The sequence below is a fragment of the Cyprinus carpio genome, chromosome A2, assembly GCF_018340385.1.
Source record: "Cyprinus carpio isolate SPL01 chromosome A2, ASM1834038v1, whole genome shotgun sequence".
NCBI classification, from domain to species: Eukaryota; Metazoa; Chordata; class Actinopteri; order Cypriniformes; family Cyprinidae; genus Cyprinus; species Cyprinus carpio.
In genome coordinates this window covers 21,240,218-21,254,608 of record NC_056573.1, presented here as the reverse complement: position 1 = coordinate 21,254,608, position 14,391 = coordinate 21,240,218, and the positions used below count along the sequence as shown (strand labels likewise).

At 37.2% G+C, this 14,391-nt stretch overlaps 2 protein-coding genes across 2 annotated transcripts in view; one reads left to right on the top strand and one right to left on the bottom strand.

The window, feature by feature from the left end:
* Positions 1-49: 49 nt before the first annotated feature.
* Positions 50-7,903, bottom strand: LOC109049347. The gene is made up of 12 exons (XM_042768072.1): positions 7,230-7,903; positions 6,969-7,064; positions 6,525-6,758; positions 6,235-6,394; positions 5,686-5,745; positions 4,766-5,313; positions 2,581-3,198; positions 2,285-2,380; positions 1,839-2,072; positions 1,549-1,708; positions 1,372-1,431; positions 50-846 (listed from the first exon to the last, which is right to left on the bottom strand). The coding sequence occupies exons 1-12, from the start codon at positions 7,818-7,820 to the stop codon at positions 293-295; spliced, it is 3,411 nt and encodes a 1,136-aa protein (XP_042624006.1). The 5' UTR covers positions 7,821-7,903; the 3' UTR covers positions 50-292.
* A 359-nt stretch (positions 7,904-8,262) lies between these two features.
* LOC109071473 (unconventional myosin-X-like) overlaps positions 8,263-14,391 on the top strand; it is a 38,735-nt gene continuing 32,606 nt past the window's right edge. The window contains exon 1 of the mRNA XM_042778323.1: positions 8,263-8,741. Coding sequence (XP_042634257.1) covers positions 8,721-8,741 — 21 coding nt within the window. The 5' untranslated portion in view covers positions 8,263-8,720. The remainder of the gene's footprint in view (positions 8,742-14,391) is intronic.

Below are 14,391 nucleotides of genomic sequence, written 5' to 3'. Positions count from 1 at the left end.
GAGAGACCCTTTTAATGTGAGTTACATTTATGCATTTGGTAGACAACCACAAATGGATGTGATGTTATTCAACACAGTTTATTTAAATGCAGTTATTTCCATTTAAAAGACAATTTCATACATAACAAATAACAAGCATCATTGCAAGTGATCAATGAAATCAGTGAATAAATCAATTATTATTGTACTGATAATATTTGGAGTAAACAAGAATAAATGTTGAAATTCAAAACATGGCTATGATATCTTGCAAATATCTCTCACGATATTATTTGTAGAAAGTTTGTACCATCTATATTGTGAGATCACAGACTGTCGCTTTTGAAAAGAAAAACATTAGTCCTTTCAAATATTTGTTAGCCCAAAACCCAGCATAGAGAGGCTGAGTGAATGTGGTGTGGACTCTGTGAATGAGGGTCATTGTGTCAGAGACGCTGTAGAAGGACAGAGTTCCTGCACTGTGATCCACATACACTCCTATTCTAGAGGAGCTGGAGACTACAGGGAGTGCAGTCCTACCGTTATTGTGCCAGAATGAGCAGACGGAGTCAGAGCAGTACAAACTCCAGGACTGATCATTACAACCAAACTCACACTCCTTTCCCCGTCCCTTCTTGCTGATTCTCTTATATGACACTGATATACCCACCCAACCACTCCACTCAACCTCCCAGTAACAGCGTCCACACACACTCTCTCTACACAACACCTGAGGAAAACCATCAAATCTGTCTGGATGATCTGGATACGGCTGTTCTTCACGAGTGTATTCAATCACTCTGTTCTCTTCAGAGAGTACCAGGTTTTTATTCACTGTATTTGGATCCAAAGTGAGCTGACAGCAATCTGATGAAGATAAAATACATCTGCATATATCAAGTAATACATGACTTTCGAACATAAAAAATAAAAAAGAAGAGGTTTATTACATTTCACAAAATTTGCCTCACTGTTATCAACATCATAACATGTTGGTGTGTCTGAGTGTTTGGAGTTGACCAGCAGAAATTATAGTTAGTTAAAATTAAAAAGTCGATTCACATTTCTGTTTAATTTCCTTTTATTTTTAGCAACTCTATCACAAGCTGCCAAAGGTTAGTTTTAAGTAACATGTCTGCCAAAACAGAACCAGTGAGTGAATAACAGAAGCGACCAGATCAGGACATTCAACTAACCCAGTAAGTTACACTGGTTATCATGTGATTATTCCTGATTTGGGTTAAAAAAAATGTTGCTAAATTAACAGTATTAATGTATCTCATGTAAATCAAGAGTGTTGTGTGGAGTTCAGCACAGTTCAGTCTGATTAATGAAATGTAATAAGAATTCAAGTCTGTCTCTTTATGTACATGTATGATTATAGAGACTTACATTTGAGGAATTCCTCACGGGTCTCAGGTTCAGAGGTGGGAATGATGTTGATGTTTTTCACTATGAAACCAACAGACACTTTATGGTAAATATCGTCAAATAAAATAATTAATTGTAATTATAAAACATTTTTTTAATTTACGTATACATTCTTTCTACATTAAATGTAAAGCTCACCTCTACCAGATAACATTTCTATCTCCTCTCTGCAGAAATGCTCCAGTTTCTCTCTCAGATGAGACACAGATTTTTCAACATCATCAAAAGACAGAAGAGAAATGACAGTGATGCTGGGTGAGTCTGTAGACGCAGGAGGAACTGAGAGAGACTGGAAACTCTACATGGACACAAAGACACAAGAGAAACACCAGATAAAGACACAGAAAAATTTGATAGAAACACAATCTCTGTACAACATACTCTTCCCTTCCTGAAGACCACTGTCCTGTTTGTCAGATCTCTGTTACCTGGAAGAAACAGATGTGATTGTCTGTGTGTGAAAGCTGCTCCAGCTCAGCGTCTCTCCTCCTCAGATCTTCAATCTCCTGCTCCAGTTGCTCCAGTTGTCCTTCAGCTCGACTCACTGCAGCCTTTTCCTGATCTCTGATCAGCTGTGTCACCTCAGAGCGGCTTCTCTCAATGGAGCGGATCAGCTCAGTAAAGATCCTCTCACTGTCCTCCACTGCTCCCTGTGCAGAGCGCTGTTAGGACACACAGAGAGAGAGATGCATTAGAATCAGTTCATTCACTCAGCTCTTACTGCTACCTCACACAGCCTGTTCCCCACAGTGGGCTTCAGTGGGACTGAAAGAGCTCCAGCACTGGTTCCTCACTGACTGACTGGAGGAGAGTCCAAACTGAGTCTGAAACAGCTCTTCAGCAGCCAGCAGCTGTTCTTCTGCTCAAAACTCACCTTGTAAGACTCTACAGCCTCTTTCAGCTCCTTAAGTTCCTTCTGTCTCTCCTGGATTCTCTGCTGGTTTGTTCTCTGTGTCTCCTCCAGATGTCTCTGTAGAGTATATAGTTTACATACAATTCATTAGTCCTTGTAGAGAATGTCGCAAAGAACAGTTCTAACAAAAAGAGCAAATAAGCAGAGAAAGTAAATTTTCTGTAACTAGTAATAACTGTTTTACAATGATCTTCAATTTTGCGCCTATTACGTGATTATGAAGATACATTTATTATTAAGCATAACTGAGTTCATACCTGTTTCTCAGTTCTCTCTGCTGCAGCTGATACAGTGTTGTGGTCTTTGTGTACATCTACCATACACATATAACATATGCACTGCTGATCAGTACGACAGAAAATCTCCAGTAGTTTATCATGTAGTGGGCAGATCATGTCCCTCAGTTGTCCAGTTGCATCAGTCAATTTGTGTCGCTTTCCAGAGTGAAATTCTTCATGATGCTTTAAATGATTTTGACAGTAAGATTCCAGACACACCAGACAGGACTTGATGGCTTTGTTTTTGTCCCCAGTACAGATGTCACACTCCACATTTCCAGATCCAGTGGAACACTGAGCAGGACGAGCAGCTTGGAGTTTTGTCTTCTTGAGTTTCTCCACCACTTCAGCCAGCATGGTGTTTTTACCTAAAACAGGTCTTGGAGTGAAGGTCTGTCTGCACTGAGGGCAGCTGCAGACTCCCTTTTGATCCCAGAAGTCTGTAATACAGCTCATACAGTAACTGTGTCCACAGGGTATAGTCACTGGATCCTTCAGTACATTCAGACAGATTGAACAGCTGAACTCATCCTGAGCCAAAGAAACACTGGATTCTGCCATTTTACTAAACACAGATACATACAGCAACTCAACAGCCTAGAACATAGGAACAGAAGATTAAAAAACAAAGAAAAGCATAACATAAGCCCACTGAATTTTACTTCAAAACTGAGCAAGAAGTCAAAAAGATGGTAATAAATCACACTAAAGGTAGGAGTGATTAGACTAAAGTTCACACATGAAGAAATTTATGAGCGACCTTTGCTCCCTCACATTATCATAAACACCATTTAAAGTTCATTTATATAATTAATAGTACAGTTTCTCGTTCCTGGTGAAATTTTCAGTACTCTTCCTTCAGATTGGAATCTCTCTTGGATGGTGAAATACTCTGTGAAGTTCACTATTTTTGGCACTTACAACTGAATGGAATGCACTTAAAGAGAATACACACAATGGACTTCTTTTATTATTATAAAACATCATTCAAAAGTTTAAACAGAGACATCAAATAGCTGATTTTTAAAACCTAATTATTACAATCAACCGATGGAAAACAATCAACCATCCTTTTAATCCATCCATTAAAAACAATTTAAAGCTTTAATGAAACTACAGAAGTTAAGTTTGTCAGGACAAACTTTGATGTTGCTTTATATGAAATTTTAAAATACAGTTTAAAGGCAAGCAGCTAAACTCTGGCCCTTGAGGTCACTTTCCTGCAGAGTTTAGCTTCAACCTTGATCCTACTCACTTGCTTGTAACTTTACAGTGATCCTGAAGACACTGAATAGCTCGTTCAGGTGTGTTTGATTATGGTTGGAGCTAAACTCTTCAGGAAAGTGGACCTTGAGAGCCAGAGTTGAGAACCCCAGGTTTAAAGTCCGATGTTAATTGTTTATAGCATGTTACTAGCACATTTTAGCATGTTCTACTATGTTTTATATGTAATATAAGAATTCATGGGAATTCTGACTCTGTAATGCTTTGTGTCATACATTCTTACAGAGTAACCATAATTTAACTGTGGTATTTGTAGTAAGATTGCAGTAACTAAAGGTATGCATTATACCATATTAACTTTATAAGTGTGAGACCCAAAGTGCTAAAACTTGCTAGGATCATGCTAGGACTGTGTTAAAACATGCTAGCAAGTTCACTTACTAAAGCATGCTAGAAAAACACTAGTGTTATGCTGACACTCACTAGAAACATGTCTGCAACATGATAAATCATGCTAGCATTGTGTTAAAACATGTTAGAATCATGCCAGTAAAATGTGAAATCATGTTCAAATGTGCTGTGCTAGCTACAAGCTAAACAATGCTAGCAAGAGATATTCAGTTACTTCTCATCAAAACAGATTGTTTTTCTCTCTAATAGTATTGGTGCCTCATTCTCACCTCATTCCCTATGTTTGACGAAAGAAATACAATGCAACAAACTTGTCTGAAAACATTTTATTTTACAGTGTCTGTTACACAAATGAAAATAGGCCCTATTGGTTATTATAACCATTAATAAATCAATCTGATTAAATATTTCAGCTCTAATAATATTGAATGAACTTGTTTTTAATAACATAAGTTCAGTTGTAGTATATTGATTTATTGATTAAAGCTGTTTGACAAAATTGTTTGTAGTCTACTGTATGCATCCTCTATTTTGATATCTCACACAGTTTCACAACTGAGTCACCATAAATCCCAAACCCAGCATAGAGAGGCTGAGTGAATGTGGTCTGGACTCTGTGAATGAGGGTCATTGTGTCAGAGACGCTGTAGAAGGACAGAGTTCCTGCACTGTGATCCACATACACTCCTATTCTAGAGGAGCTGGAGACTACAGGGAGTTCAGTCTCTTTGTTATTATGCCAGAATGAGCAACGAGAGTCAGAGCATAACCAACTCCAGGACTGATCATCACGTCCAAACTCACATGTGTCACAACTGTCATCATTATCATCACCCCTTTCCTTCCTGCTGATGCTCTTAAATGACACTGATATGTCCACATCACCACTCCACTCAACCTCCCAGTAACAGCGTCCACACACACTCTCTTCACACAACACCTGCTCCACAGTGTCAAATCTGTCTGGGTGATCAGGATACCTCTGTTCTTTAGAAGTGTATTTTATCACTCTGTTCCCCTTAGACAGACGGAGGTTTTTATGTATCGTGTTTGAATCCACTCTGAACGGGAAGAAATCTGATGGAGACAAAACACAATCTACATCTAAATAAGAAATCTCATTTTAAAATATTAACATAAATCAATAAAAACAAAACAAGGTGCTGTGAACATTGTTAGGTGTTTTGCAAACTGTTTCTAGACACTAACCACATGCTTCTCTCTAAACTTCTGCCTCAGAAGACATGCCTAAATTTATCCAAGTGTTTTAACAATCAGCTCACAGTCACTTGTGGAGGCATTTTATGTATTATATTCAAAAGGATAATCACTTATAGCACCAAAATTGAATGATATCAGATGATAAGATTTTCATTGTGGCAAATCTTGAAGATCAATATGTGGAGGTGTGTGTCTTGTGAGTGTGTGCTTGCTTGTTTAGTAACTTACACTGTAGAAACTCGTTCCTTGTCTTGTATTCAGGGGTGGGAATGATCTCAATGTATTTTGCTACGGAAATCAACAGTGATGTTGTGTATATTAATACATGCATTTTAATACATTTTGTATTTCGACAGTAGATTATGCATTGTCTCAGCCTCAGACTGCAGAGCTCGAACCAGCAACAGTTGGCATGGGAGGCAGGTGTGGTAACAAAAAAGGACACTAAAAATCACGGCCTTCAGCATCAGTTGCTAGTGCTAGTGTCTTGAGGCCAGGAGAGTGAGGTTTACTGCACAGCCTACCAGTGGCCTCCGTTACATAAACACATTTCATCTGTGTTGTCTGTAAACTGTTCACAGAGACTACTGTGTCATTAATTGAAATGTGTCTTTTGTGCTCACCAGTCTATAATTGTGGTAATGATTATATTTTACGCTAAACACTTGTGTTCAAACTAAGTAAGACAGAATGAACCAGACTTTATACCAGCCTGCTGTACAAAACTGTGTGATGCATCACTTATTTCTGAGAGTAAATGAATGATCAGTGCTTTACCTTTATCATGAATCTTTTCTATCTCCTCTCTGCAGAAATTCTCCAGTTTTTCTCTCAGATGAGACACAGATTTACCAACATCATCAAAAGAGAGATGAGAACTGACAGTTATGCTGGGCGAGTCTGTAGATCCAGGAGGAACTGAGAGAGACTGGAAACTCTACACGGACACAAAGACACAATGGAAACACCAGATAAAGACACAGAAACATTTGATAGAAAAACAATCTCTGTACAACATGCTCTCCCCTTCCTGAAGACCGCTGTCCTGTTTGTCAGATCTCTGTTACCTGGAGAAAATGGATGTGATTGTCTGTGTGTGAAAGCTGCTCCAGCTCAGCGTCTCTCCTCCTCAGATCTTCAATCTCCTGCTCCAGTTGCTCCAGTTGTCCTTCAGCTCGACTCACTGCAGCCTTTTCCTGATCTCTGATCAGCTGTGTCACCTCAGAGCGCCTTCTCTCAATGGAGCGGATCAGCTCAGTAAAGATCCTCTCACTGTCCTCCACTGCTGCCTGTGCAGAGCGCTGTTAGGACACACAGAGAGAGATGTATTAGAATCAGTCCATTCACTCGGCTCTTATTGCTACCTCACACAGCCTGTTCCCCACAGTGGGCTTCAGTGGGACTGAAAGAGCTCCAGCACTGGCTCCTCACTGACTGACTGGAGGAGAGTCCAAACTGAGTCTGAAACAGCTCTTCAGCAGCCAGCAGCTGTTCTTCTGCTCAAAACTCACCTTGTGAGACTCTATAGCCTCTTTCAGCTCCTCAAGTTCCTTCTGTCTCTCCTGGATTCTCTCCTGATATTTTCTCTGCATTTCACCCAATTGTCTCTGCAGGAAAAACAAATAACCATAAATCTGATAGATGTTACTGCATGCAACAAACAATTAAAGCCTCATGAGATCGTAGTGAGAACTATTTTAAAAATGATTTATTTACTATGTAGAGATATGTGATTATGAAGTCATTATGTAGCCTACATTCTGAGTTCATACCTGTTTCTCAGTCCTCTCTGCTGTAGCTGATACAGTTTCATGGTTTTTGTGTTCATCCAACATACAGAGATAACATATACACTGCTGATCAGTTTGACAGAAAATCTCCAGCAGTTTATCATGTTGAGGGCAGATCATCTCCTGCAGTTGTCCAGTGGCATCAGTCATTTTGTGTCGCTTTCCAGAGTGAAATTCTTCATGACGTTCAAGATGATTTTGACAGTAAGATTCCAGACACACCAGACAGGACTTGATGGCTTTGTTTTTGTCCCCAGTACAGATGTCACACTCCACATTTCCAGATCCAGTGGAACACTGAGCAGGACGAGCTGTTTGGACTTTTGTCTTCTTTAGTTTTTCTACCACTTCAGCCAGCATAGTGCTTTTACATAAAACAGGTCTTGGAGTGAAGGTCTGTCTGCATTGAGGGCAGCTGTAAACTTCCTCCTGATCTTCATTATTCCAGCAGTCTGTAATGCAGTTCTTGCAGTAACTGTGTCCACAGGGAATGGCCACTGGATCCTTTAGTAGATCCAGACAGATTGAACAGCTGAACTGATCCTGAGCTAAAGAAACACTGGTTTCTGCCATTTTACTGCACGGACTCACAGATGGAGATACACTCACAACAGTTCGACAGCAGTGTAGTTTCGATTTCTCTGAGCTGAAACATTTCCTGGTTTTGAAACGCATGCAGAAGTGGCAGTCAAATAATGAACACGACCACTAGAGAGCAGTCTTGTACAGAAACTCACTACATCAGATAGATAGATAGATAGATAGATAGATAGATAGATAGATAGATAGATAGATAGATAGATAGATAGATAGATAGATAGATAGATAGATAGATAGATAGATAGATAGATAGATATTTGTCATACACTAATTGATGTAGAATTGGAATTTTAATTTAGTTTACTTTCGTTGATTTTTGCACGCAGTGAAATAACAGAAATCATCTGTAGGTTATTCCGCGCGCCCTCGCCACGGGAACAGCAGGAGGAGTGCGCGAGCGAGGCCACAGATCTCCAGAAGTTCCAATAGTTTTTGCCGTTCAAAACGCGCGGGGGGCGGAGTCAACAGACAGCGAGCCAACTCAGCGGAGTCACTGCAAACTTGGCAGGAGACGAAGCCCTTGCTGTTTACCGACGCGCGTGTCATACCGGCATACAAAGTGACCTCGTGCCGCGTATTTATATCCCGTCACGCTGCGGCTTTGCGAGCCCCGGTGTCACTGCGCTCGGGAAAGATTCAACTTTTTCCTCCTTTCGTGACTGGCAGGGGGACAAGTGATAGTTTCCAACATCTGTATGGTCTGAAACAAAAACGTGTCTCTACGCGAGAGAAACAAACTGGCTTCAGTGGTCTAGAGATCAGTGAGATGCAGTGAAAGGCTGCATGACACTTTTCACTCGGTTGTGGTGTTACACTTATGGTTCGGCTTGTTGACTTCTATGAAGACCTCGGAGATTAATAATTATAAGGACAATGGATAACTTTTTTACTGAGGTAAGCTGGATATGAAAATACTATTTTCATGTTGGTATAACAATGATTTTAATATAATAAAAATAATAATTCCTTACATTTATATAGCGCTTTTCTGGCCACTCAAAGCGCTTTACATAGAAGGGGGGATCTCCTCAACATGTTTCGGTTCTAGAGAACAAATATATGATCGATACGATACCAAACTGGCTGTATATTTCTGTATTCTTTCATATTTATCAGTATTTATATATTTATGCGCTGAAGTTGCTTAAAGTTAATGTAATTTGTTTAATGTTCAGGACTGTGTGTGAGCTCGCTGAGTGTAGCGCGCTCGCGACTCCCTCACATCTCTCTCATTGGCCCGGTTCTGAACGGTTTGGGTCGTTCCCAGTGGAGCTCACAGGCATTTCCTTACCTTTCGTCTCGTTTCCTCCTCTGCACCCTGTAGCTATTATTAGAAGTGTACACTGTACACACTCGTTTAATTAAAAAGTTGTGTTTTGTTAGTGACAAATTATAGTTATTTTTTATGTAATTGCATTAAAAACTATATATAGCCTACTGTAGAGCAATTCTATATAAAACAATAGTGGATTTAACATAAATATGTATCATGTAGTGTTAAAATATATGTTTTTAATGTAAACTTTTTCCTTTAAATAGTTTGGTCAGTTTTCAAATAATTTAGCAGTTTTATATTATTTATTTTATAAGAAAAAAAAAGAAGTTTCATGTCTATTCTTGTGTTGTTCAACTGGTTGATAATGGAAATATGGGATTTAGAAAGTAATTAGCAATAAGAAATGCATTGCTTTTTATAGAGTAATTACTATAGTAATCTAATTACACTGCTGAAGATCTAGCTAGTTTTTTAGAGTAACTGATATTAATATACATTTTTAAATTTTAAGAAATTTATATAAATTACATGAAGAAATAAATATAAATTAAGTTTTTACATTGTAAATTAAATGTTTTAAATTCATTTAAAAATAAAATTTTAAGCTTATAAATGGTCATTTAAAAAAAATAGTAAAAGTTTTATTAGCTGTAACATTCAATAAAATAATAATATTAGTTTTATATTAAATATGGACACTACATTTTTTATAGAAATTTATTTTATGAAAATATAATAAGGCGAATCCATGAAAGTGTTGCCAAAAGGTCATTGCGTTAGCAGCGCAAAAGGTCGTGGGTTCTAGTCCCAGGGAACACACATACTGGTAAAAATATGTATTGCCTGATTGCATTGTAAGTTGCTTTGAATAAAAGCGTCTGCTAAATGCATAAATGTAAATGTAAATTTTGTGTAATGCTCGTCAGGACTGATGTTGATATTATTCATCCCTTGTGATTTTACTGTGTAATAAGTGTGAGAAGATGATCAGTAGCACGAGAACCTCCCTTGACCCAGCGCCACATGAGTCACAAGTGAAGGTTTCTAATGTTGGCTTGAGGTGGATCATTAGTCCTCTGGATTGCACTTTTCACCTGTGAAGGCGTAACCCTTATGAATTAAATCATCTCAGTAAAACATACTCACCTGTACTGGCTCTGAAACATGGATTTTATATTAGAGTTTTAGATGGTTAGAGAGGGAAGCACAAAAGCAGTGGACTCCAACTGCACCAACTTCCCACAATAGTGTCAAATATCTGCCTGCTGCTGCGTATCTAGCCTGCGAATCAGTTCTGGACAAAAGCAGCAGTCTTAAAAAAGAGACAGAGCTGTGTGTGCGGAAACAGATTCAACTGAAACATGCGTGCGGAATGTAGGGAAGAGCTGAGCTTGTGAATGTCTCACACACGACTCATTTACATGACTGACCTCAGAGAGGGAGAGAGACTGCGTGATTCCTGTCTCACACACTGCTCTTCTGCATGTCTAATCTCTCAGAGAGAGAGTCCACAGCTTTTTGTGTGTTTGGTTTAGCATGAATGCACATGCACGCATTTCTGTTTGCACTTATGGTCGCGGGCCTGCATGTCCGTTTTGTTTTAGGTATGTGTGTGTATGGTAGTGTTTGCACAGCATGTCGCTGAGGTTATTGCCTCGCTGCAGCCATTATAGGCGGAGTGTATTCAAAGGTAAAACTCTTTATTTTCCTGTGAACTGGCCAATCAGAGTAGCAGGTAGTTTGACAGTTGTGTTTTAGTGCAGAGGAGCGTGACTCTGGGAAAACAAACAATCCAGGTTATTCTTTTTTCCTGAAACAAAAGTCCAATAGAGGATCAGAGCTGCTTTGGGTGCAATTGTGAGGTCTCATGCACTAAGAATTAGATTGTATATTTATTTTATTTTTTATTTTTTTGTAGTGCAACAGCTATGAGACTATATACACATATTTATCTTGTTTAAATGAGTGTATATATATATATATATATATATATATATATATATATATATATATATATACACACACACACACACATATATATATATATATATATATATATTTATACATATATATATATATATATATATATATATATACTCATTTAAACAAGATAAATACACACACTACCACTAAAACGTTTGGGATCAGAACGATTTTATTGTTTTTTACAGGAGTTTCTTATGCTCATAAAGGCTGCATTAATTTGATCAAAAATACAGAAAAAAATTTATATTGTGAAATATTATTATGATGTAAAATAATGTTTTTCTATTTGAATATGCATTAAAATCTAATTTATTCCTGTGATGCAAAGCTGAATTTTCAGTGTTACATGATCCTTCAGAAATCCTTCTAATATGCTGATTTATTATCAGTGCTGGAAACTGTTGTGCTGCTTAATATTTTTTTGGAACCTGTGATACTTTTTTTCAGGATTCTTTGATGAATAAAAAGTTAAAAAGAAGAGCATTTATTTAAAATAGAAATCTTTTCTAACAATATACACTACAGTTCAAAAGGTTGGGGTCAGTAATTTTTTTTTTCTTTTTTTTTTTTGAAAGAAATTAAAACTTTTATTCAACAAGGATGTGATAAATTGTTAAGAAGTGATAGCAAAGATTTATATTGTTAGAAAAGATTTATATTTTGAATAAATGCTGTTCTTTTTAACTTTTTATTCATCAAAGAATCCTGAAAAAAGTATTGCGGTTTCCAAAAAAATATGTTGCCAACATTGATAATTCTAATAATAAATCAGCATATTAGAAAGAATTCTTAAGGATCATGTGACACTTTATACTGGAGTAATGGCTGATGGAAATTCAGCTTTGCATCACAGAAAAAAATGATCTGTTAAAGGATATTAAAATAGAAACCATTATTTTACATTCTAATAACATTTTTTTTATGTATTTTTGAATGCAGCCTTGATGAGCATAAGAAACTTCTTTAAAAAACATTACAAGTCTTACTGATCTCAAACTTTTGACCGGTATTGTATGTATGTATGTATGTATGTATGTGTGTGTGTGTGTGTATATATATATATATATATATATATATATATATATATATATATATATATATATATATATATATATATATATATATATATATATAAACACTGCATAGTTATATGTATTTTATAATAAAACTTTAGAATAAAATCTTTTTATTCTTTGCGGATGTTCACTGACATTCCCAAAGGGAGGTTTTGTCACATTTAACTAACTTCTGGGGACAATTTTGTAAAAGTAAACCTCACACACACTCAGTTATTTACCCCCACAGGTTTCTTCATCTGTTTGGTGTCAGGTAATCCTTCTTGTTATACACACACACACACACACACATTAAATCTTGTGAGTAGCTTAATGATTACACAGCACAGTGATTCAAAGCTGCCTTTAACAAGAAACTCAGAACAGGAAAACCCCTTATGCTGGTAAAGAGAAATACTGGAAGAGAAAACCGTTAGTGTATTTTGTTTGGTTTGTGTGTTCCATGTTTCTGTTATGAATAGTACACCAAAAAATAAAAATAAAAAAATAAAATCATTTACTCAACCTCTATGAATTTCTTTGTTCCTTGAAACTCAAAAAGAGAATTTTCAAATTATCTCTTGAATGAATTTGGACCTGAACTTTCAAGCTTTAAAAAGAAAGCAAAAGTGCCATTAAATTGCTCCCTATGACTCGTGTGATATTCCAAGTCTTCTGAAGTCATAAAATACCTTTTCGGTGAGAAATAGATAACAATTAAATAGGTTTTTACTGACAATCTTATCTAGTGAGCTGTTGTGACTGTATCCAGGCAGTGAACTGAACTCGAATCGAATCACTCTGATTGTGAATGAATCATTTATATATTTTTTTAACCAGATCAGCTGATTCATTGAAAAGATCTAACTGAAAAGAATTATTATTTTGCAAATAGCCATTTCTTCTTTCATGATCTTTTTATGTTTGAAATATTGTGCACATCTTCTTGACAAGTCAAATGAACTGTCACACATTTTGAATCTTGAAAACTCCAGTTCCCCATTTATTGTCATTGCATGCAAAGCATTTTCCAGGTCATTCTCCAAAATGTCCCCTTTTTTGGTTTATGGAAGAAATAGTCATACGAGTTGGAATGAGGAAGAGTGCATCATGAAAGAATTTTCTTTTTAGGCAAAATATTATTTTAATTTTGAGTCGTGTCAATTAACACCCAAAACTGAATGTTTAATTTGTTCCTGAATGACTAAAGCATTATAATCACCAAACAAAGAGGAAGAAAACAAGAGGACTTCCTTTTATGATTCATAACAATTACAATCTATGAGGCTTCTAAACTGTGACCAAGTACAGAGTACATCTGCATACACATGCATGCATGCACGAAAATGGTCTTAGTTCTGTGTGAATTTATACAGTTCTCTCCCTCGTTCACTCTCGTCATGAAGTATAAACACATTTTTCATTGCAGGACAGAGAGAGAGAAAGGGAGAGTGGTTTGGAAAAGTAGGTCAGGCGGCAATGCAGTGTATATTTGTGTGTTTGAGGGGGGTTGCTTGGTGAAAGAAGTTTGGTTATAAGTTTAGGGGAATGGACTGTCTGGACATCAAGCCCAGCGTGTGAGAGAACTGAAGTTTGGGACTTTGGGTTCGAAGTATGCAGGAATGCCCTTCATCACAGGCCTGCCTTCGTGTTGACCCAAACGATATCTGATCCCTCACTTCCTGCAGCCAAATGAGAGAAAGAAAGGGGGACAGAGAAAGAGCAGTGGAGAAGTGTGTGTGCATGTGTGGTAAGCTGTAAACATGCTCTGTAAGCAGCAGTGAGATTACAGAGTAACTCTGGTCTGTTTCATCCTTTACTCCGCCCAGCCTGACCGCCCTCCAAAACTCTGATATTATTTTAAGAGTTCAGATACACAATACAAGGACACACTCAGACATGCATGCACACACTGCACTTTTTAACTTCAAAGTGAGGTTTTTCTTTCATCGGAACATGAAACAAAATTAGAAAGAGTCAGTGATGTTTGATTTGGGTGTCTTTGTACATCAGTTATGCGTGTGATGTTTTAGTTGGATTCTTGGTACCTGTTTAAATCTGTGATTCCCTTGAGTCATCTGTTTTAGCACAGGAAGTGAATATTGGCCAGAAAACCTGGCAGACATGTACAGTAAAATTCAAAAGTTTATGGTCTGGAAGATGTTTTTTTAAAATGTTTGTTCATTCTTTTTTTTTTCAATTATTTTGTTGATAAGTGGTGATAATG

Bases quoted from the DNA above. Each gene is read 5' to 3' on its own strand.
- LOC109049347 (XM_042768072.1), bottom strand. From the start codon at position 7,820: ATGGCAGAAACCAGTGTTTCTTTAGCTCAGGATCAGTTCAGCTGTTCA. The intron at 6,759-6,968 runs GTGAGTTTTGAG...GTGTCCTAACAG, and splicing joins AGGCTATAGAGTCTCACAAG to CGCTCTGCACAGGCAGCAGT. The intron at 847-1,371 runs GTAAGTCTCTAT...TATCTTCATCAG, and splicing joins CCGTGAGGAATTCCTCAAAT to ATTGCTGTCAGCTCACTTTG.